At 40.7% G+C, this 25,167-nt stretch overlaps 1 protein-coding gene across 1 annotated transcript in view; it reads right to left on the bottom strand.

Annotated features, from left to right (window-relative positions):
* Window positions 1–25,167, bottom strand: part of MBD2 (methyl-CpG binding domain protein 2) — a 58,520-nt gene that overhangs the window by 20,566 nt on the left and 12,787 nt on the right. The window contains exon 3 of the mRNA XM_084780681.1: window positions 12,242–12,379. Coding sequence (XP_084636807.1) covers window positions 12,242–12,379 — 138 coding nt within the window. The remainder of the gene's footprint in view (window positions 1–12,241; window positions 12,380–25,167) is intronic.

Consider the following 25,167-nt stretch of genomic DNA (forward strand, 5'->3'; position numbering starts at 1 on the left):
TATTTTCTTTTAAAAAAATGGTGCTGTTTCAGTTTGATGTCCTTATATTGAGAAGTAAATCCACCTTATATGAAACACAAGGTCAATTCTTGGTAGATCGTAGATCTAAATGTAAAGCAAGCTTTCGGAAGATAACCTGAAGGGTTACACTGATAACCTTCAAGTAAACCAAAAGTTCTCAAGAAGAAAAAAAAAAACAAAAACAAAAACAAGTGACTGAAGTGTAACAAATAAGCGCTTGTTCCCTGCTACCAGATCAGAAGATAGGATACGATCAGCACACAGGTGTCTCACCCTCCTGGTCTTAGCCCACGCCTCAATTTTCTTGAAATTATGAGCACATATTTTTCAAAAAATGATCTTAACAGAATAGAGAGGTAATCTACAAACTTGAAGGAAATGATAGGACATATATCCAGATATATGTAAAGAACTCGTCTCATCAATGGAGGGAAACAATCCATTATAAGAATGTATAAAAACTTGCAGCAGTGTCAACGAGATGGGCGGTCAGTGGTTAGGGCACTTGCTGCCAAGCTGATAGTGAGCTGCTTCCGACCCCTACACCCACACGTAACAGAAGGAACAGGAGAGAACTGACTCTGGCAAGTTGTCCTTTGACCCCCACAGGCTAGCCATAGCATGACAACACACAAAAGTGATACAGAAGTGAAAAGCCTTGAAGAGGTATGACAACAGAAAGGATTATCCACATGGCCAAACCACAGAACTGGTTATTAGTGACACTACTTACCAAGAAAATGCGCATGCTAGAACCATAAAAAACAAACAAACAAGAAAAAAACCCAAGTACACATTGAAATCTTTATAATTCTGAGGACTAACAACACTGAGTGTAAACAGAGACTTGATGTGAACTGCACATTTTTATGGATGCGTGTGTGCGTACCATCACTGAGAACACTGTTCAGTGGCCTCCATACAGCTGAGCACACACACTCTACGGACCCAACAGCTCTGCTCTGGTTTAAACCGATCATTACAAATACATGCTAGAATAATCTCTTGAAGCACTGTAACAGTTGCCAGTAAGAGAAAAGTAAAGGAACAACAAAATAAAGAATGTGAAAAAAAATAGGCAAATTAGAGGAAAATTCTAAGAAGCCAACTTATACACCGAAAGATAAAAACTTGGGCAACCCTAGAGAGAAGAGAACTCTGAAAGAGAAGATTGAAGAAATGTTCCCCAACAAAAGGCAGGAATCCCTATGTCTCCTACCCAGGCCCAGAATGAATGAAAATATGTGAGAAACACACAGGCCCTTCCTTTTGGTTTTGCTTTTTGAGGCAGGGAGAGTCTTAGCATGCAACCAAACTGGTGTTAGATTCTCTGTATTCTTGCATGCCTCTGGATTACAGGCATGCACCAGCACGCTTGCCTGTCTCCATCTCTCCATCTCTCACATATAAAACACATGCATAAGTATATATTACACATGTATACTTACTTTTTGAATGAATTCCTTAAAATCATATACAAAACAGTCAGAAGAGCAAGCCAGCTATGAGAGTATGTGCTGGCCACTGCACCAGACCTGCAGCTGCAGGACTATAACGCAAAGGCCTTTAGAATGCCGAGGAAAGTCATTTTTTTCAACCAAGACTCCCATCAGCAGAAAAATGAGTGTGTCGAAATAAAATAAAGTCATTTCTAATATGCAAGTTTTCAAAAAACCTCATCTCCCACCATATTTTCCTAGAAAGCCCCTGCAGGCTTGATTATTAAATAAAGGAGCATCCTAAGAAAAAGATGGAAATGCAGACACAAACTCGGGCACAGAAGCTCACCAGAAGAAAGCCCACAGCACATCCCAGGAAGAACCCAGCTGCAGCAGGAGCAAAGACAACTCCAGAGAATCCAACAAAAAACACAACTAGTAGGCAGGTGGCCGACTCTGAAGCTTATAATTATGCAGAAACTCTGGTCTACTGTGAAGGCTACAAAACAACGATAATTACAGGTGAGAGCAGCCGTGATAAAAGGACACGGCTTGCCCGTGAGTGCCTGGTCCTAAGAAGCAAACCATGACTATTAATTCACCGATTTCCCTAACACCGTGATGCAGCCACGGAAGCACAGCAGCAGAGGAGACCTGCGTCACTCTACCACTGGGGGCGCTCCACCAAGAGCTTCAGTTTTACACACAGAGGCAACTATAAAGGGAAGGACAGGAACTGCATACAAAGGCTTCTGAGAAGAGACATGAGAGGCAGGAGTAGCTCTTGACAGGAAACAGTTTATGACACTCCTACTATTTTGTACCTCTGTTTCAGTTATTTTGAGAAATTCTGTTAATGTAATCATAGATTTGCTCAATAGTGGGCCACTAACCAGACAAGTACAAAGCTCTGAGATTCACTCTCCAATACTGGGGGGAAAATCTTGGACATCCGCACTTAAGTCGTCATGTGTAGTGAGAATTTTGTCTTGCTTTAAAAACATAGATGTTTTTGTTTTCAACCCAGTGTGGAATACAGGGCCGCTCCATTCAGAGTGTCCACAGCAGCTGACTATGATTTGCCTCATGCTCTAAGCAGGGGCATAATTTTGCCAGCTGAAGATATCTTACATTTGGGATTCTGGGGACTCTTCAGAGGGTATACCAATGTAAGAGCCAAGAGAGGAGGCTGCTCCCTCTGCTGCTGCTGTTTGCTCCTGGTCCTATTGGGGTTTGCTGGGTTCCTGGTTGCTGGTTGGAGACCTACTGAAGACGAAGAGCATTTGCCCCTCAGAACTTGGTGCCCCAATCAGCAGGAGGTAACGTAACAGTACCGATGCCTCCTCCCCTCCAACCTTCTTTCTCTCCTACCTAGTGGGGGGTTGGTTGGAAGGGATAGACGTGATGTAGGAAGGAGAAAAAGGAACCCAATAAATATCCAAAAAGTTTGGTTACAAGTGGCTCTCAAGACTTGCAGCTAGGCACAATAGGGAATCTGATTACAAATATTGTAGAGGAAACAGCAAGAGACAGAGGGATGAATATTCTGTTTTAAGAATTCAGCAAAAGGTTTATTGCTGCAGCGGCTGCTAGGTGTGTGTCCGTCCTGCCCACTGCCCCCCACTCCCACTCACCCTCTGTCCCCCAGCGCTGACTTCCCTGTGTTCCCACACGCACTTTGCTACTTAAGTGTTTGGGGGTTGGAAGGGACAGGGGTGACGCAGGGAGATAGGAAAAAGAACCCAATAAAGTAGCGAGAAGTCCAGCTATAATCATCATGTCTTGTAAGACCCTGGGAATATAAACAGTCGGGGGCTAGTGAGGAACTTATAAATACCTTCATTTTGAATGTACATAAAATGTTTCAAGTGCAACCCTTGCCTCCATAAAGAAAAGTAAGTTAATATTTCAAAACTGGTTTTCTCTCTTGAGCTCCAAACACCACCTTTCACTCTGCAGACCTCCAGTGACTACGAAGATTACTAATAGAGATTACAAATATTTTAATACCCAGCTTCCTATTTTAGTATTAATACTGAGCCATTCTTTAGTAATTCTATACTCCTATTGGTAGCATTTGTCTCTCAGCTCTGTTGAAGAATCTTCCCACAAAAGCAGCTGACCTCAGCCAATAAATCTTATTAATATCTCATGGCGTTGTCATTTAGGTCCTGACTTCCTATCACAATGATCATCTAGCCATAAGCCAACTTTATACTGAGCACAACAGCTAGATAAAGAGCTCTGTCTAGAATGTTCTCCCCATATTCCTCTACATTTTTTTTTAATTTAATGTGTACAGATGTGTTGCCGGCATGTACATTTGGCCACCACTTCTACGCCTAGCCCCCTCTGAGGCCAGAAGAAGAAGCTGGATCCTCGGGAGCCAGAGTTGCGACGGTTATGGCCGTCAAGTGAGGCCTGAGAAGTGAATGCTGGTCCCTTGGGAGAGCAGCAAGTGCTCTCAGGCACTGAACCATCCCTCCAACCCCACTCTTAAAGAGCATGGACTCTCTTGCTCCTGTGTTTCACTCCGCTGATTCACAACACTGTATACTACATACGTGTTCTCTACCTCACTGTCACACTCTATGGTCAGGTCCAGACAGCAGGCACATTGTCTTGTCCACTGCAATACACCCACTATTTAGGAAAGTGTGTGGCTCATATTAATGTCTCAATAAATGATTTAAGGGATCCCATTCAATTAATTCAAAATATCGACATGGATTACTGACATGGAAACTGTGGTAACAATCAAAAAAAGAGGGAAAGAGAAAACACTGAGGCAGGTCTGTAAATCCACACTTGATGAATCACAGGCTTGCAGATCAGATAAAATAGCTTATAAATGTAGATTTCTGGGATCATTCTACACTAGCCAGCTGAAGGTAAGGAAGAAATGTGTAAAATATAATGAAGGTATATAAGAGTGAAACGACTGTGCAGCACACTCAGAAAGCTGAAAACCAAGTTTTCAGTGTTACCTCAGTGTAAGACAAAAGAAGAAAGGCCAGAACAGTAAACAAAAAGAAAATCAGGAAGAGCTGTGGGGAGATAGCGCAGCAGGTAAAGGCACCACCTCAAACCCAACAATCTAAGCTCATCCCATGGACCCTGCATGGTGGAAGGAAAGCACCTACTCCTGCAAGACATCCTCTGATACCCACCCAAACCCCACGGTGCATGTGTCCCCAGCTGACTAACTATTAATTAAATGTAATTTGGGGCAAAGTGCTTTGGAGGCTAGGAGGGATCTAGATCAGTTGATAGAACGCTTCACCTGCATGCACAAAAACCTGGGTTCAATTCCAGCAGCAAGCATATGATGCACACCCACAGTGAGGTGGAGGCAGGAGGAGCGGAAGTTTAAAGTCTTCTGTTGTCATTAGTCCCAGGCCATGTTGTCTCAAAAGTCATGAAGAACTTGTCCTGGTCAAGTGTTCTGGAGGGACTCTCAACTGAGAAATTGCCTCTGTATGACTGAGCTATGAGCAAGACTGACAAGCATCTTCTTGAATAATGATTGCTATGGAGGGTGCTGCTCACTGGACAGGTGGTCCTGGGTTCTGTAAGAAAGCAACTGAGCAAGCCATGGGGAGCAAGCCAGTAAGCAGCATCCTCCATGGCCTCTATATTGGCTCCTGCCTCCAGGTTCCTGCCCTGACTTTCTTCAGTGATCAACAGTGACATGGAAGTGTAAAATGAAATAACCCCTTCCCTCCCCAAGTTAATTTTGTCATGGTGTTTCATCACAGCAACAGAAACCCTAACTAAGATGAGTATGAAGAATGAACCGAAGGGAATGAGACAGAAAGCAGAGAGACAAGATGAAATGGTAACTATGTGAGCAGGAATATAGGAAGGAAGCATTTCCTGCTGTTTACCTTCAGCTCAGATCCTCAGGGCACAGGGAGTAATGGTCTGTAGCATTCCTACCTGGGTTTCAGTAACTCCTGCTCTCTGCTCTGTGCGATGTCTTATTGATTGAGTCTGTGTGTTTGTTTTAACTAAGTGGGGCTATAATGTAGACAGATGTTTTAGTACTAAGAAGTGCTTTGTTTTTCTTTGTGGATCTTGTTTTTGTGTTTTGACACAAGGTCTCGCTACATAGCCCTGGCTGTCCAGGAACTCACTATATAGACGAGGCTGGCTTTGAACTCACAAAGATCCATGTGCCTCTGCCTCTGGAATGCTGGGGATTAAAGGTATGTGCCACCACACTTAGCCAAGAGGTTATTTTTTTTCTTTTTCTTTTTTTTTTTTTTTTTAAAGAGGTTCTTTTTTCAAATCCCTTAATTCCCAATTTCCGTCTCTGTCTTCCAAGCTTCTATTATCTTACTGAGTGGCAGAGGGCTTTGGTTTCCACTGGGAATGTACCCAGGCAGCCTTCAACTGTCTTGCCTACTTTACTCAAAACTTCTCTGGAAACACATTTGACTCGTTCAGTTTTGTTGTAAACTGACTCACCAGGCAATGAACTGCTGAACGCTTCCTGGTAGGTGGTGACAAGAGTGATAATTTCTAGCCAGCAAGTGCTGGGGTGAGGCCAGTAAGACTCCGCTGGGCAGTGAGGAGCCTTAGGGCTCACTTGGGATGTCTGCCTTCCCAGAACCAGGTGAACACTGGTGCTTTAGTGCAATGAGGCACAGACAGGAACTGGCAGGTCTGACAGCACAGAGTGGAGCAAGGTGACTCAGAAGAGCTTATGATACTTCCACATGGACTGAGGCAAACAAGTGAAGCTCAGGAAAAAGATACAGATTTGGGATTGTAACATAAGTATATATAAAATAAATAAAAATAAAGATAACGCATACACATGAGGTGGGAGCCATGAGAAGAAAAGAAAGCATCCATGGAGGGCTACTCACAATGAAGGGTGCATGGCATACCCTGGGAGCCCAAGCGTCTGACGCTCAGTCAGAACAGAAGGGAGGCATGGAAAAGGCAAATACCAACAAAGAACAACCCCCACCCCCACCCACACCCCGCCAATACACACACAGAGCCCTCAGAGACAGGGACAGTGGCCATGCCTAATACTAGAGCAGATCAGAAAGTAAATTAAAGAGACTATTTCATCATTTTAACTTAACAAACATCTTCAGTAAGCATAGTAAGAGCAATTTCAGCAGCAGAGCAAAAGCTCTATTTTATAGAGTTAAAAAAAATGAGTAACAGATAAATTGCAAATGTACAGACACCAAACAAAAGTTTGGCTAAAGAGAAGAAAGAATAAATGCTGAAAAGGGCATGCAAGGCAAAGTGAATGTTCTTAGTACATAATTTGAACATATTTAAATGCTTTGTGGAAGAAGCCAGATTATATAGTTTGATGCAAGGGGCAGATGGCAGTCTACTGAGTGAGGACTCTAAGAAAGTCACCGGAGTAGCTTATACGACAGCAGGTAAGGTCAAGTCCAGGTCCAGCTAACAACAACCAACAATACAGTCAAAATATTCTATAATATTTTGTTCTTATAAAAGGATACACAAATGCCTCATCCATTCAACTTTACAAGTATTCAAATAAATACAAATGTAAAAGGAAACACCTTTATAAGTAGCATGCAATACCACAGAAGACACAATGAAACTGCGGTGCTTAACTTGCGGAAGGAAAGTCTTTTAGTCTGGTACAACTCTGTTGAAATCAATTTGATGGCATGTAGCGAAATCACAAATTCCTGCGAATTGTATTTCCAAGAATTTAGCCCAGGAAACCATTGTAACACAACGGAAGAGACTTACTATGTACAAAAGCACTCTGGACACCATCTTAACTGGGCAACAGCTAGGAAAATCAGAAGCAAGTATAACTTACAACTGTTAGCACAACATACAGTATAGTTAATTTAAAAAGTACAGGAAGGCATCAAATAAAACCCAAATATGTGTGTGGTATTACATGAAACTTTTTAAAGCACACAAATATATGGTCACTATTGTGCTTTCCAAAATGTACTAAAATATTAAAAGCAAGTATTTTAAATATTAAAAAATAGAGACATCATTAAAGAAACTATGCATAATTCTTGTCTACTCCAAATGTCTTTCTCTTATAGAGAACACAAACTATAAACATATTTGAAACTTCTAAAGGTCAACAGTTAAGGAATCCCCAATAGCATGAACTACTTACAGCTCGTTTTAAAAAAAAACCTCATTTCTGAGTTAGTGATATAGCCAGTGGTTGAGCACTTGCCTAGCACATGCATGGCCCTGAATGTGTACCCTAGTCCTGCAAATGTATGCGCACACACACACACACACACACACACACACACACACACACACCCCTAATTTCTAACTAACTTTCCTACTTGTTCTGTGCCTGTTACCAGCGCACCCCTTCCCTTTGCTGCTGCAGGCTGTCCCACTCAATCTTCAAAGTCCTCTAGCTTTTCAAGCTCACCCCAAACTCCCTGGCTAGAGCAGCCCCACTCTTCGTGAACACTCACAGCACCGGCCTACGCTACTTATCCAGCACTTTGTGTAAGACATCTTCCCCAAATTCCCTAGAGTAACACTTCCTACTCATACAGAACATGTCATCTGGGTTCTCTGTCCAGGCAGCCAATTTTTCTGTCTGGAGAAAAGATAAGGAATCTAATATACTTCATATGACTGATGGTCTATTCCTCAGTCATAAAAGCACTGTGATGAGACCACAGCAGACGTGGCTGGGGAGGCTACAGAGGGAGGGGTGTTAGAATGCCTGCAACGGAGAGTCAATCTCTGGGTTACAACGGCTGAACTCTGAAACACTTCATAACCTTTCATATACAACTCTGAATGTCACTGCTTTTTAAAATGTATCTTTCTTTTATTCTAATTTCTCCTTTTTTTGGTTAGGTTGTTTTTGTTTTTCTTTTTCAAAACAGGGTCTCTCTGTGTTAGGCGTGGCTGTCCTGGACTTGCTTTGTAGACCAGGCTGGACTCCGACTCACAGCAATCTGCCTGCCTCTGCCTTCCTTATATAATTCAAGCAAATATTTCTTAAGGAAAAAAAAAAAAGGCTGACTGGCTTCCGGGAGGGAGTAAAGAAAAAGTTTCATATACTTTTGAACAAGGACTAGAAAAATAAAACAAATCAACACAAAAAGAGATCAAGTAGGAGACGTAAGTGTACACTTGAGTCACTGGCTCCAAACAGGAACTCCTATAGAAAAACATGGTTATTCTTTAAGAGAAGCAGTCAGGCCAGGCAGTGGTGGCGCATGCCTTTAATCCCAGCACTCGGGAGGCAGAAGCAGGAGAATCGCTGTGAGTTCGAGGCCATCCTGGTCTACAGAGTGAGTCCAGGACACCCAAGGCTACACAGAGAAACCTTGTCTCAGAAAAAAAAAATTGAAGGAGCATCAGCCCTGTTAATTTCATAACTAAAAAGAAATAAAACTCCAAACTGAAACTTTCTCAATCTGAAGATAAAAGAAATGCACAAAGAAAATGCATCAAAGATAAAAGTATTAAAGAAATAAAACTCAAAAGAGTGAGTCATCCACGTATTAAAATTAGTGACTAGCAAAGTCAGCCTTGTTAAAAAGCACAATTCAGTTAGTTTGTTGTTTTGGTTTGGTTTGGTTTTAAAGATTTGTTTATTTTATGTATGTGTCTGCATGTACCCCTGTAAGCCAGAAGAGGGCATCATATCACATTATAGATGGTCGTGAGCCACCATGTGGTTGCTGAGAATTGAACTCAGGTCCTCTGGAAGAGCAAACAGTGCTCTTAACCTCTGAGCCATGTCTCCAGCCTCAGTCAGTTTTTTTAAAACTTGAATGTGTCTTATATATCTAGCTAAGTAAGACACTGCAATGACCTTCTCACTGGGAGTTACTATCTGACAGTAGAGTTCCCTCCATCTTTTCAATCTAATGAAATGACCACAGCAAACATGCTGCTACTGCATATAAAATAAATAGATAAAATAAATATAAAAATGATAGCTACTTACTCTCTTACATCCAAGGTCAATACACTCTATTTCTACCTTACCATCTTAATTTATGCAGAAATAACTGTGTTTTATATTAATTCTGCTTTAATTCCCTCTTTAAATATGCTAGTTGACATATTTAAAGATAAAGCATTTTAAAGAGTAAAGACTCAAGCCATATAATGTCATAATTTACAGTTTAAAGAATTCATACTAAACAAGTCTATAATGACTTGAGCATAAGTTGTTAGTAAAAACAGGACTGCTAACTTTTATCACTTCAAACCTACCAAAGGTGGGATCCTAAATTAACATGCAGAAACCTAAGTTCAACTCTAGGCCTAAAGTTCACTGCTCACACCAATAACGTAAATGCCTTAATAAAACAGAATGATATATTTAAAGAATAAAAGTATCTGTTACCTATGGGAACCTTCCTCGTTGTCTAATTCATTCACTGCCTAATAAAAATAACTCTGCCAAATTGAATAATGGGCAATTTATACTGCTGGCCTATATTACTGACTCTAAACATAAATAGCAAAACTAGAATTATTTTTGTCTGCATATACTTTCATCAACCATCTATTCAACAATGGTTGATCTGCCATATAGATGCCAAAACATAATTAAAACAGCATAATTTTATTAACAAACTGCATCTAAACTAAACACAATCATAAGAATGTCCTCTTTATTGCCTTCCGATTGATGATACACCACTCCAATGTTATTTAAGCTCTTAGACTGAAGACAATTAGGAGAGAAATTCAACTGTCTTAGTGTAAGCAAAACATCCTAAAGATACTGCCAGGTTACAGGAGAATAATGAGAAAACAATGTTTACAGACATAACCTGCTAACTAATTATAATACCACCTGTCTACACCAACTAAAACAAAGAGTAAGCCTTCAAAAGACTTGTGTTAGAATGATGCTAAAATTATTTGACAAGAGACAGAGAAGTAACACACATTTTTCATTTGAGAATAAGTCCACAAACCACAATAAAAGACAGAAAAATCAAAACTATTCAACAAAGCAAAGAATGAAGAGGAGCCACTCTGTCCACTTCCAGTTTGGACCCGTGGGTTACTGCCCCTATACGTCCAGTACCTTACAGTTACCACACCTTTTATAATCTGTGACTGGAGTCAGGTCCAGGATATAATAAAATTACTGTTAAAAGGACCAAAAATTATCAATCAATTAATCTTTGAGTAAAGCCCGTAAGTTTATACAACATTGAGAATGTCTAGCAAAAAAAAAAAAAGATAAGGATAGAATCTATTAAATCATACCTGTTCTCAACAAGACAACTCAAATTTCCAGTGTAAATGGTATCATCAGAGGTTATATTCTACCTGTCTTTTAAGATTTGGGGAGCATTTTACTCAATTACAAACTTTCAAAGTTTTCAAGTAATAAAAACCTATGTAAGGAAACAATTTTTAAAACATCAAAAAGCCAGAGGACAGATATTCAGGACTACACAGCTTATCCTTGAAAACTGTAACCAGAGAACAGCTTGATAAAGGCAGGCAGAGGTCAGGACAGCAGAATGCCCTCCCGTGTTGAGGTAACTGAGCACACCACAATCGCCAGCGGTCGTGCACTCATCCTCAACATGGAGGTAAAACAAGAAGAAAGCCTCACACAGAAAGCTGAATGACCCAAAGAAAACCTATGTGTTGACAAGAACCTAATGGCACATGCAGGTATGCATCTTTTATACTTGATGTGATACACTTACATGGCCCCTGTTGAATCTCTTGGGGACCAACAGTAAAGCAAGTTTAGAACTTCAAATCTTGAGACATCTATAGCAAGATGCTGATCCAATGTGGCTCCAAACATCTTCTTTTTCCTGGCTCACCTGAAGAGGAAAAAACACTACAGAAGATGTGGGAACTGAATTTCTTTCTGTAGTTTCTTCTAGAGCAAATGTCTGAGAGATTTGGCCCAGTCCTATGTGAAGTGTGGAGATGAAACACTTGAAGGAGTAGTGAAAATCAAATCCGAATGAAAAGATGGAGTGGAGAACATTCGAGCAAAAGACACTCACTGTAGGCCAATCAGGGTTGCGAACCCAAAAGTGGGAAGAAACAGAGAAAAGAGAGAACACACAGTGTCTCTCTCTCCACCTCCTCACTCCAGTTGTGACTGAAATTCATGGAGCCCTAACTTCTGACCACATGAGGGAGGGAGCTGGCAGAGCAATCTGGAAGGGTGTAAGGTCTCACTCCCTGGCTGTGTGGTCTTGTTAAGCAGCAGGGAGGCCTTTCAGATAATACTGAGAAAAGTGTCTGCTGGATATAAGTTGAAGAAATGAGAAAGAGAAAAATACATTGACCTTATATAAAAATGGAACTCACAGTAATAGACTCATGCTGGCAAAGTGCACCGAGTTCTGTTTTTGGAAAGGTTTGGGATAGATCCCTTGAAATTAAAAGTCAGAACCGAAGGGGGAAAGAAGCAATTTCCCAATAATAGAAAACATTTTCAAACCACACACAACACAGGCTTCGTGACTCATCCTTCTAGTTAATACTATTACTAGAAAACTAATCTTCAAAAACTAAGATTAGTACAACCAAGCCTGAAGTATATTATATACAGAAAGATAAGGCTGTTACCAAGAATATTAGTTAGATTCATTTAAATTAGCTTTTAAAATTTTTATTAAGTCTTGTATTATTGTTGTTATTCTTTAGAATAGGCCTGGACATAAAACTTTTTCCAAATGTAATCCAATATAACCAGAATTTACTTGCATAACTCCTGGCGAAAATACCAGAATATCTAGAAAATACGAGTGGAAGACAAAGTAGCTCCTTACCTGACGTGGCTGTTCATTCATCCGCTGTGGGTCTGACTTCACTTTATTGTTCGGGTGGTTTGTGACTTTGGTTACGGGTTGCTTGAAAATTGATGCAGTTTGTCTAATTGGCAAGGTTGTGTTCAAGTCTGGTTTACCCTGTAAAAAGAAATGTGTTTTCATTAATATTGTACTTAAATGAAATTGGACCAATATCTTTTAAACTCAAAATCCATGACTTTAAATAAGATTATTTCAGCTCTTAGTCTGTGTCAGCACATTATTCTAAGCGTACAATTTTAACACAATAAAATGTTTTGTGTATGTCTGTGCCTGAGTGTACATATGTGCACCACATGTGTGTAAGAGCATGAAAAGGTCAGAAGCAGCACTGAGACCCCCGGAACTAGAGTCACAGACCATCGTGAGTCACTATGTGGATGCTGAGAACTGAGCTCAGGGTCTCTGCAAGAGCAATATGGATTCCTTTTTTCTTATTCTTTTCTTGTTGTTGTTGTTGTTGTGTTGTTGTTGTTGTTGTTGTTGTTCTTGAGACAGGGTTTCTCTGTGTAGCTTTGTAGACCAGGCTGGCCTCGAACTCATGGAGCCTGCCTCTGCCTCCCTGAGGGCTGGGATTACAGGCATGTGCCACCGCACCTGACTTGCAATATGGATTCTTAGCTGCTGAGCCATCCCCAGTCTCTCTAAAGTTCCATTTTAAGCATCTTATTATGTATAAGTTTTTTTCATTGCTAACGTTAAGCATTTTATTTTTTCATAACTAGTGTATACTTTTAATTCTTTGTATGATATTCAGTATTAAGGACATTTAAGGGAGTGTATCTGAGAAAGAAGACAAAAGTTGAGATAACAATTATTTCTGCACCCTAAGAATAGGGACAAATTAACATTAAATATATGAGCATTAAAACTTAACTTGATTAGCAGTGAGACCATACTCAACATAAAAGCACACTAAATACTGATTCCATCAAACAAAATTCAACTTAGAAGGTGTTGATAAAAATAGGAGACATGCCTAAATTAAAACATCAAAAATTGAGCTTTGATGATAAAAATGGCAAGTTTCACACATGATCTCATAGAACAGGGTGCAAACAAGCAAAGTCCCCTAAAAAGTAGTGCATAAAACTGTATACATATATGTATATATACATGCATACATGTGTATATGTATAAGGTGTACACTTACGAAATCCTACAGATTGTATGTACTGACTTGAGTCTGACCACCAAGTAAGGCCCACCTAATTACATATGCGGGAATATTCCAATGTCTAAGGGAAAACAGCCACGACACTTCTGATGGCAAATGTATGTATAAGGGATGATCACTCTGTAGAGACAGAGTGTCTCCCAGATGGCCCAGGCTGGAACAGAAACTGTAGCTCAGGCTGCCTGTAATGAGCATGCACCCAGCCTGACAGCCTTTATTTCTGTTACCTATCACACCTTATGCTTTTAGCAAGACTTAAAAATAAAAATTTGGAGAGCTATGTAACATATTTATCAAATTTAAATCATCCAGTAAATATAATGTTAGATGTGTTTTAGTGAGGTCAAATTGTAAAACAGAACTACCGTTGACTCAAGTTGCAATACCCAATGAAAGATAAAAATTTAATCATTATTTTGATCCTGGCAACAAGCCATATACTGAGAATAAGCCATGCCTACATTTCTACATAGAGATCAACTCAAGAACTTAAACTAGACAAGCTTATGTCTTTACTGTCTCTATGCAGAATTGTAATGCAACGTTCCATACTATCAGAGAGTAGGTCTCAAACCCAAGTACACATGGAAATCACCCAAACTTGTTAGCAGAGGATGACTGAGCCTCATCCCCTGAGCTTCTGATCTGGGAGGCCTTAAGCGGAGCCAGGGAATTTGCACTGTATAAGGTCTCCAATGGTGAATGATGCTGGTGCCCACTCTTGGAGAACTGTTACTCTAACCATAGATTACTGATGGACAGAGGTAGTCCCAGCCTAACTGTGCATGTGTGCTGTCGGTTTCCAGGGGCCTTTAGTAGATTAAGTGTGGAGTCTGCATATAAAATCCATTCTTCTAGCTTCTCGCAAAAACTGAAAAGTGGAGAAATGGTCAACTGACCCTACCTGGGTAACAGGCGTGACTCCTTAGTCACCGCTGCCCACTAGAAGTGTAAGGTGTCCTCTGGCATTCCTGGACAATGCACATTTATATTAACTATGTGGGTTGTACAAACATGGAGTCTGTAGTCACTGTTTAAATAATATTAGCAAGCCTAGCAGGTCAGCATCACCTGGCAATTACGACAGCTTCAATAACATTTAGATCTGTTTTAAATAAGCCTGTCTCGTCTCTTCTGTGTGTACTGTGCACTGTCATTCTTTGCTCTGAAATTTTCCCCAATGGATGTGCTTATCCTCTATAAATGTATCTCAAAACCTATCACAATATTAGTTTCTACCACTTAGCTTTATCTTTATAAAGTCAAGGAACAGGCTGTAAAACAATCACCTAAGGATGCCACCTTTAAAACTATTCAGCTTGAGCCAGCAACATGGTTCAGTGGATAAAGCTGCTTGTGGCCAAGCCTGATGGCCTGAGTGCAATCCCTCAAAGCTCCATGATAGAAGGAGAAACTTTAATCCCACAAATTGTCCTGATTCCCACATGTGCCATGAAACAGGAAAAGACACACACACATGAACACGAATGAACAAATGTGCACACAGAATGTTTTTTAATGATGCTCAAAAGTGTGTGGTTTTGTGTCTATGCATGTGCTTGTCCATGCACATTTGATGTGGATATGTATGCATACATGTGTGCCTATGTATAGAGGTTATAGGATGATATAAAGCGGCTTCCTCTCTCCACCCTACGTTTATAGACAATGTGTCTCACCAAACCTGAAGGTTAGTAATTTGGCTACACCAACTGGCCAGAAAGAACCCATGATCCTCCTGGCTGCTCCCTAGCACTGGAATTAAAGGTACTACGGGTACTACGGGAGTACATGCTTTAAAATTCCCCCAGTTACACTATGATGGCTACAAGGAATCAAACATGTCTGGCTTCCAACATTTAAAACATCTGAGGCCCTAAATGAAGTCATCCAACCCAGGCTCAAGGTTCAGTCATAAAGAATCCTAACCCGATTCTTGAGAAGGACAACTGCTGCCATTAAGTATATCATAGAATTATTGTGCCACTAAACAATATCTTGCTTGGTTAACATTTATGTTCTTTAATAAAGAGCTGTGGCACAGCCTTTAATCCCAGCACTCAGGAGGCAGAGGTAGGAGGATCTCTGTGACTTCAAGGCCAGCCTCCTCTACAAACTGATTACAGGACAGTCAAGGCAATATAGCAAAACCATGTCTTGAAAATTCACAAAACAAACAAACAAATTCAGTCCAGGATAGCCAAGGCTACATAGAGAAATCCTGTCTCCAAAATAACTTGAAAAAAAAAAAAAAGAACAATATGCTTTGCTAATACAGAAACAAGTATGGCATCAGTAGGCATAGAAGCGACTACAAATGTCTACATAAGCAAGCATATTCAAGCCTGAGACTCACACTACAAAGGACCCAGTGGATTCTTCACTATGAATCATAAATCCACAAGGACTGGAAGTATGGAACATAAGGAATTACTATTGTAAAAACGCTAAGGTTGGTGTTTCTGTATAAATTTACGCTCTTGGATCAATAAAGAAAAATTAGAGGTTTGCTAAAATATTCAAGACATTGTTAGGTTCCACTGTCTAGTGAGATAGTTCATTCCATTCCATCTTGAGAGAGTCCTAGCCTAATTCTTTATTTTTCTTAAGATGTATTTATGTACACACAGTATCTGCATGCAGCATCAGATCCCAGTATAGATTGTTGTGAGCCACTATGTGGTTGCTGAGAATTGAACTCAGGAACTCTGGAAGAGCAGCCAGTGCTCTTAACCGCTGAGCCATCTCTTAAGGGACAGCTGCACAGAGTAAGAGATATTAAAAAATGTATTTCATCCTTCTTCTCTGTATTTCACTCAAGCCTCTTCTAACACTTTGTTCAGCTAGTTAACAGACTTGACAGTTGACTGCATCCTGCAGCATTTTCATGGGCGATATGCAGAGTAGGATGACTGGCTTCCCAGAGCTCACACAACAGCCAACAGCGTTACCACTGTCCCCTAGGGACTGCCAGAGTCATTTGATTCACCCATTACCTGAGTTTTCCTAAGCCACTGGCACTCTGCCACAAGCTAGGGCATTAAAGACAATCACCTTGGCAGAAAGCACAATTAGAGCTGCTCCTAAAATCAAAATCCTCTTTTTAAGTATGAAAAAGTGAAGTTCCTTTACATTACAAACTAAACCAACAAATACACTGCAATATTGTAAACCAGCCCAGACCTAGAATAAGCTCATAAACTTTAAAATTCTAAAACTATGTCCTGTTAAATAAGCACACTTTCTTTTACTTTCTTCAAAGACCTTCCACAGATGCCTGTGACGTAAGAGTTAAGTCCACACAGTAAAGGTGACGAGGGAGGGGATAGGACAAGGGGGTCTCAATATCATGGAACACTCCAGTGACCCACACCGGCTCTAGAACAAGAGTGATGGAAGTGCATTTCACAAGCCGGCATCTGCCAGTGGTTTACATCCCTACACTGTCAGAATTCTGAAAATACATGCAGCTCTCTACACTACAGCGCTGCCATCAGTTTGTATTTTACTTACTGTAGATTATTACAAAGCAACGGTCAGCAGGTATGCTTAGTCACGCTGTGACAGCCTACTATAGCGCTACCAACCCTTCATCTGTGAGCAAGCACGTCAGCAGCCTACATTTCATATGCTCCTTTAGAATAAAAAATTCATTTCCAAAGTTATTTCCAATTTCAGACTTGAAAAACTTTACTGATATTTAATCACTGTTAATATTAATAAACAGTACTTTATCCATATTAATAGTTAGGGGTTTTTTTCAACTTTGTGTGACCATATAAAGCTCACAATTGTTTTTTTTTTTTTTAAATACTGATTTGCCCAAAATGGTATACTAAAATGTTAACATTACTACTAAACATACTTAATTTCAGCTCAAGAGCAAGGGGCGGGGTATTTTCTTCATCTTGTTTTTGAAATAGGTTCCTGCTATATTACTGCCTAAACTCAAATGATCCCTCCTATCTCACCCTCCAAGTAACTGGATTATAGGCATAAACAACCATGCCTGGCTGAAAGAATTTTTAAATAGCTTCATGTTCTTAAATAAGTATTACTGGTTGCTAACATCAATTTTATTCTTGTTCCCTCTTTTACAGATGAGGTGGCACTGAAATGTCGTAGTCACATGAACGGGCAGGATGAGTTCATTTATGTGACTCAGACTCTGAACTGCTTTTAAAAGAGATTGTGTTAAAATATCACAGAAAACCATCCAAAAAAGCCTTAATAATCAGTAGACAGTTACATAAAGTTCCCTAGATTTTGTTCAAAGCACAGAACTTTATTTTCTCAATCCTGTATTTCCAACTGTTCCTTTATTGAAAACACACTATTTAATACCAGTATTTAGTACTACTGCAGAGGAAATGTAGGTTTGTCTCTAAAACGAAATTTTAGTGATAAAGGGAAATGGGGGGGGGGGGGGAGGAATCACAGCTATCTCCATAATCTCCCGAAGGAAAGCATACACAGTTAATGAAACGGTAAAGTGTGCCGGAATGGGTCCTTTCCATGCTCGGTGGAGAGTCAGGATGTGACTCATTGTCCAAGTGCTGGCACCGCATATATAAAGGCCTGGGTTTGACATCAAACACCACAAGTCTTACAGATAGATGGCATGTACAATTTATGTATCCTATAGCATAGTGACTTAGACTCTAAGTATCACCTTCCTTACACGGATTTTTATCTTTTCTTTTTAATTAGATTTATTTATTATGTAGAAAGTATCCTGTCTACATGTACCAGATCTCGATTTAGATGGTTATGAGCCACCACATGGTTGCTGCAAATTGAACTCAGGACCTCTGGAAGAGCAGTCAGTGCTCGAAACCTGGAGCTATTCTCCAACCCCAGCAGATTTTTATCTTTCATTGTGCGTGTATGGGTGGGTTGGCCTGCATGTACATGTACACATCACATGAGCAGAAGGCCTGCAGAAGGCCTAAAGAGAGTATCATGTCTCCTGGTCCCGCAGTCGCAAGTGGTTGGGAGGCACCTTGGAGGTGTTAGGAAACAAACCCTGTCCTCTACAAGAGCAGGAGCTTCTCTTAAGCCTGGAACTATCTCCAGCCTTGTCAGTTAAGTTTTGAGAAAAGCTCTATGAAAGACAGTTCAACAGTGTACAGGTTCCATAACCAAAGCATAGAGGTTTACTTTCAAATTGGTAACTTTTCACATTAGAAATTCACATTACAGAGTAAGGACTTTTGTTCTACTTACCCCAACTGTTCATGTACAACTGACACTGTAAAGCATCACTCGTGTACCATTTTAATTCTGTAGCTTTGAATATACAATATGCTCCAGAGATATTTATAGTCCAACTGGGAAGCAGACTCAGTATCACTAAGGTAAATTTCCTTATAGGTTAATGAGGACAATTACTGCACAAGACTCTTACAGAGATGGAAGAAAATGGTGTGTGATAGTGACACTACTGCAGTTTTTAGCCAGTTACTGACTAAAGGCTGTGTGTCTACTATCTACTAGGTACTAACCAGGAGCTGAAAACATCATTTAAGACAATCCCTGCCTTAGAGCTCACATTCTGGAAGGCAGGGAGGTGAGGAACAATCAGCAAAATAGCTTATAATTGTCTTGGCAAATAAATTCTGAATAAACAGCAGCCTTTTTTTTTTTCATTAACACAATACTGAGCATGCTATCAAAATGTAAAAATGCAACCTTTTAAGGTTTCCCAGGAGAACACCTGTATCTTGGCTGTGCCTGAGTGAAATCAGGAGTAGCAATTTCAAATGCCACAAAATCAAACACAAACAATGCAAATTGTCTAGTAATCCATCATAGATGGAGGTTTTGTTTTTGTTTGTGTTTGTTTCTGTTTATTTGTGTTTGTTTTTCAAGACAGGGTTTCTGTGTGCCGCCTTGGCTGTCCTGAACTCGCTTTGAAATAGACCAGGCTAACCTTGAACATCACCGCCTGCCTCTGCCTCCTGACAGGGTCTGTAAAGATGGCTCTGTGGCTAAGAGCACTCATTACTTTTACAAAACCCAGGCTCAGTTCCCAGCATCCATATGATGACTCACAAACACTTGTAACTCCAGTTCGAGGCAATTCAATGCTCTCTTCTGACCTCTCTGGGCTCTTGCATACATGTGGTGCCCATAAACTCATGTATGCAGTCAGGTAGGCAGGCACACATGCACACTAACACACACATGCACCACACAAAACAGGGATGCAGAGATGGCACAGCAATTAAGAGTGATTACTGCTCTTGCAAGACCCAAGTTCCGTTCCCAGCACCCAGGTCAGATAGTTTACAACACCTGTAACTCCAGCTCCAGTAACTGTAAGCTGCTGTCTGGTGTGTGCGTGCATCCTTGGGTGAACTGTGGAAGCAGCCACACACACAACACAAATGCTTTCTGTACGACACAATGACCTGATTCTAGGTACAAAATTGGGCTAACACTTGAGGACCTATAAAATTTAAGAAAATAATTAGCAGAAATGAGATTCCAAGATCATGTGAGTGCGATGACACACATAACCATGTCCTCAAATCTGCCTCCACTGTCAGTGTGAGCTAAGTCCAGGCGCTCTCAGGTTTCTGCCACAGGGGATACATGTGGTTCCCCAAAAGTTGGATGAACCTAACACTATAGTGAACAAACTGCTCTCATCAGCAAGCTTACAATTTGGGGGTTTTTAATTATTATTTTAACAATATTAATCTACCCAAATTTCTAAGCACATGTCTTGAATTAGCCTTCTAGATGGAATGCTACTAATAACAACTTCATTCATTAGAATAAATACCTTTATCCATGTGTTGAGGATATTTCTGTTCATAACAGAAAACCATAAATTCTTTGGACAATACACACTGACCAGTTCCCTTTGGTACCTCCTATTTTCTTTTACTCATTAAATAAACCCTACCTAAGTCGCCATCACCTGTCTGTACAACAGTCTTAACAGCTTCCAACTCAGACCCTGGCTCTACTTCTGCTCTTTACTCCTCTACAGTATGCTCTCCGCGTGTAACCACACCCAGCCTGGGACTTCCTGCAAGGACCTTAAAACATTACTCTGCACATCCATCCCCTGTGCTGGTATCTGCCAGGAGTAGGCTCGTCAACTTCTTTATCCTCAGCTCTAACCCCCTGGGCTTCTTGGCCTCACATACTGAGCACATCTTTCCTTAAGACTTTGCACTGGCTTTCTTCTGCATAGAATGCTTTTCTCTCAAGTTTTTGAGGAAGGGCCACCTGTCATTAAGAACTCAGTCTAAACATTACCAACGGAGAAACCAGCTCTCAGCATCATTCAACCTAAAATATCACCCACTCACCTGTGCATCACTTAGCTCATTGCATGGCACTTAGTGTTTTAATCTATGAATTACCTTACCATCCCCTTCAAATGCAATCTCCTGGGACTTCCTCCTCGGTATTCTCACATTTAGAATCATGCTTGCCCAGACTTTAAAAATCCAGTCCAATAAGCTAATTACAGGCAAAATGTCATTACACATTTGGCCCTACATTGTTCAGCTCTAGCCTGAGTTGTCTTAATTTCAATCTTGAACTTAAAAGTACTAAAGGAAAATAATATAATTAAATGTAATCTGTAAGATCTGTACCAAAACTATTGTCATGGAAAAGAGTGTCTGATCCAGTTGACAAATAAAAAGAAACGATTGCTAGGTTCATTCTATCACTGAGCTACACCCCAAGCTCTTGGGGGGAGGGGTGCTTGTGTCAGGGCACATGAGTGAAAGACAGAAGACAACTCAGTTCTCTCCTTTCATCTTTATGAAGTTACAGAAATTAGACTCAGATCATCAGGCTTATACCTGCCGATTTCTCCATAGCATTAGGAAAAACATTTTCTATACTTCTGTAAAACTGCATTTTCTCGATTCTTTCTTTTCAGTTTTCCACAGGAATTTTTATTCATCTCATCTGTACTGCACTATGGCTTTGGATGTGGTGGCCCAGGGGGAAGTAATTAAGTCACAGGGTCCTACATGTGACTTTCCTTCGTGTCCTACACTAGGGTGGGGATCCCCAACTGATGAACCCATGAGAGTCCACAGGATCCTCTTTTGGGAACTTAAGAGACACAACTGCCTTAACTCCATCAGCTTCTCCCTAACCCCACAGATTCTTCCCTGGTCACCAGTGCACAACCACACACACACACACACACACACACACACACACACACACACACACACACACACGTGACTGACTTACTCAATTTTTGTTGCTTAGCAAAAATACCCTGGGCTAGAACAACTTTAAAAGGGCTTACTTAGCTAGCAATTCAGAGAAGCTAGAAAACAGGGAAGGCCTAAGCTTGATCTTAGAACAAGCCACTACTGTAGGAATGCCTATGAAAAAAAACTACAGGCTCCACAAACGTGGGACCCTGTGACTTAATCACTTTCCACTGGGCCACGCCATCCAAAGCCACAGTACTGTGGGCCGAGTCTCCAGACAAGAACCTCTAGGGGATAAACTATCCAAACTACAGCAGTGCCAAAGCCACAACTTTAGAAAGCATCAATTCTCTTTCCCTGTGACCAGCAGGCACCTAAATCTACTAATTTCTCTTGATTCGCCTCTTTCCATACCTCATCTCACAGCATTATTTAGGCCCATTGTTTTTCTGGATTAAAACAGCCCAACTAACCTGCCTACTTCCAGGCTGACAGGGCATTTAAATTAGGAATTCAGTTTAATGTATCATTTTTAATAGAAGCAAGCTTCCTACATTCCCTAAATATGCTTTGAATTCACAACCTAAGGTAGCTCATCCTAGAATATCTCCAGTTAAATTTTAAAAATGGTTTTTCTTTTAATTTTTTGTATTTGTTCTTTTTCTTCCCACCCTGCATGCAGGCGTGTGTGAGTGTGAGTGTGAGTGTGTGTGCGTGCGCGCGCGCGTTCATGCTTGCGTGCGCATGGTTCAAGTGCATGCATATCCCCTCTTTCTCTACCTTTACATGGGTCCTGGGAATGGAACTCAGATCTTCAGACTTGGCAGCACCCACCCAAAATTACTACCACCTTGTCTCTACTGCCCCCTTAAAACGTCAAACCCTAACTCTGAAATCTTGAAATATATCTGCATTTGACGTTAAGGTTTTGCCTTTTCATTCTAGAGTTGAGCATCAGGGTAGGCACCAGGCATACACAAACATATAAGCCATATGTGTCGCTATAGCTACCAGAATCCCATCCCATAATGTTCCACTGTAATAAAACTGCTCGGACTTCACCACAGCCTAGCTAGCTATACTATTACCTACTTTCTTGGTATTCTGAGCCACCTGTCCCCACTGACCCTAGTGAGACCTTCAGTAACCTACTTGGTATTTCAATTCTATTCTATCACCTTGAGAGATGGATAAGGGTGACTACAAATAATTATAGCAGTGGCAAGAATAATCAATAAAGTGTAAGGAAATCAAGAGGGCAGTCAATTTGGGGGGTTAGATTAAGACTAAATTTGAAAAAAAGCAGAAACAAGCAGAAAAACTGCAGTGCATGTTAATCCAAACCGATGCCCACACCACCCTACGACCTACTGGAAGGTAATCAAAAGCCACTCTACAAACATATCCAAAGGAGTCTTTTCCATTACACACGAAAAGAGCACTCATTAGCAATGATACAGAAGACACATATCAAGATCAAGTTACAGCTGGCCGCTCCTGATTAAACCCTTACTTGTTAAAACTTTACTTTTTTTTTTTTTTTTTTAAAACTTTGGACAAGCTTGCTACATTTAGAAATTTCTGCCAGACACTTGGCATTTCCCAGCTTTCTTTATACAATACTATCATGAAAAACAACATCAGCTAAGTACATGACAAATATTTTTTTCTGTTTGTGACGATAGTGTTACTTCTAAAGGGAGCCTACTTTTAAAATTGCAACAACTCCACATTGTAGCTACTTACCTAAAACAAAAATCAGGTCAAGGTAAGACCAAGCAGCAAAACTACATACGGACTGTCAGAAAACAACAGAAATGAAAGGCACTTCCAAACGTGTGTTGTATGACTTTATTAAACGAACGCGTTACCACTATCGACTTGTAGAATCAGGTAGACAGGAAAGTAGTATTTATTTAATAGGCTCCTATGTGCAAGGTTTTGGGCAACTATACAAAACAAAAAACAAAAGGAAGAGAGGCCTGCTCTCAAGGAGCGCACAGTCTAGCTGAAGCACAGCCACAAACACACAGGCAAAACCCAGCGATCCTTAAGGAAGGAGGGACAGGATTCCCAGCTATGCAGGCAGTGGAGCTGAGCCTCAGCAGAGGATGTCACCAGATGGAGGGGGAGGGGGAAGCACATTCCAAGCAGAGCAAACAGCACAGAAGCAAGCAGATCTTGAAAGCGCATGCCATGCTGCAGGGTGATGAGTGGTCCAGAGCAGCTAGAGCAGAAAGATGCACACAAACTAGAGACGCATTAGTGTTTGGCTTTTAATGAACCGTAACTGTCAGGAAGTAAAGCTTCAAATTACATTAAATGAGGCTAAACTGTGATTCTGGGAACAACAGGGTAATGTAAAAGCATTCTCTTCATTTCATAAATATTTAAGTCCTTCTGTAGGGTATGCAGGCGGCTGTTAGCGCCTACAGGCAGTCCCACTAACCTGCCTTTCATGGTCCTAGCAATTCTGACGTCATCATCTGCCATAGCCACCAGGTGTGTGCCTGATAAGAGGAGCTGGCAAACCTCCCTAGCTCTCTCTTATTGTCTCTCAGTTTCTCTCCGTCTCTCTGTACCTCTGTCTCTGTCTGTCATAGATGCCCTCCTCTCCTGCCTCCCCCTTTCCCATAATAAACCAGCTTTATACCAAATATGCTGGCGTAACACTTCCATCATTATTATAACAGTAGCACTGTGCTTAGTGTTTTAAAGTAGCAGTTTTAGAAAACTTTAATTGTCATATATACACATTTATATGTAGGCGTGTGTGCGTGCGGGTCTGGGGCAGGGATGAAGAGAAGGAGAAAAAGCACTTGACCAGAAGGCATCCTACACTGGACACAATGCTCAGCAGCGTAGACTGGTGGACGGGGGAAGGGGACAGGGACAAGGAGAGGGAGAGAGACAGAATAAATAGCATGGGCAAACATTTTGCTAAGTGTTTTTATGTTAATTCCCACGTTTTCATAACAATGCTATGCTATATGAGAAGTTTTATTACATGGTTCTACAGCAGCTAAGGAAGTTGTCTATTACTGTATCAGCTAAGACCCAGCACAGCCAAATTCACCAAGCGCAGCTGCCTCCTGAATGAATGCTGGACCCTGAGGGTCTGGAGGGTCCCATCAGTCAAAACCTAAGAAATGCCTCTACTTTTCACTCTGTTTTCACAAGATTGATGTGGTGATAGTACCACACAAACACAGACTCCTAAAATTTATAGGAATGAAAAACTTGTAACAACTGATAACAAAGGCATTAAAATCATTGTCATAGACATCTGCAGTGGTGACTTCTACCTCAGCTCCTGACTCAGCACTATGGTGGTAACCTACTCAGAGGAAGCAGGCAACTCAATGCGCTTTCTGTGTTCACACATTCCAGGTGTCCTTGGAAGAATGCAGCTTTGTTTTGTTTTCGTTTGGTTTGGTAAAGATTCTAAAGCTTTAATCAAGTTAAATTAACATAGTGAAATGTGACTTACTTATATTGCTATAGATTAATCA

This window comes from Acomys minous (assembly GCF_964271855.1).
Source record: "Acomys minous genome assembly, chromosome: 4".
Taxonomy (NCBI): domain Eukaryota; kingdom Metazoa; phylum Chordata; class Mammalia; order Rodentia; family Muridae; genus Acomys; species Acomys minous.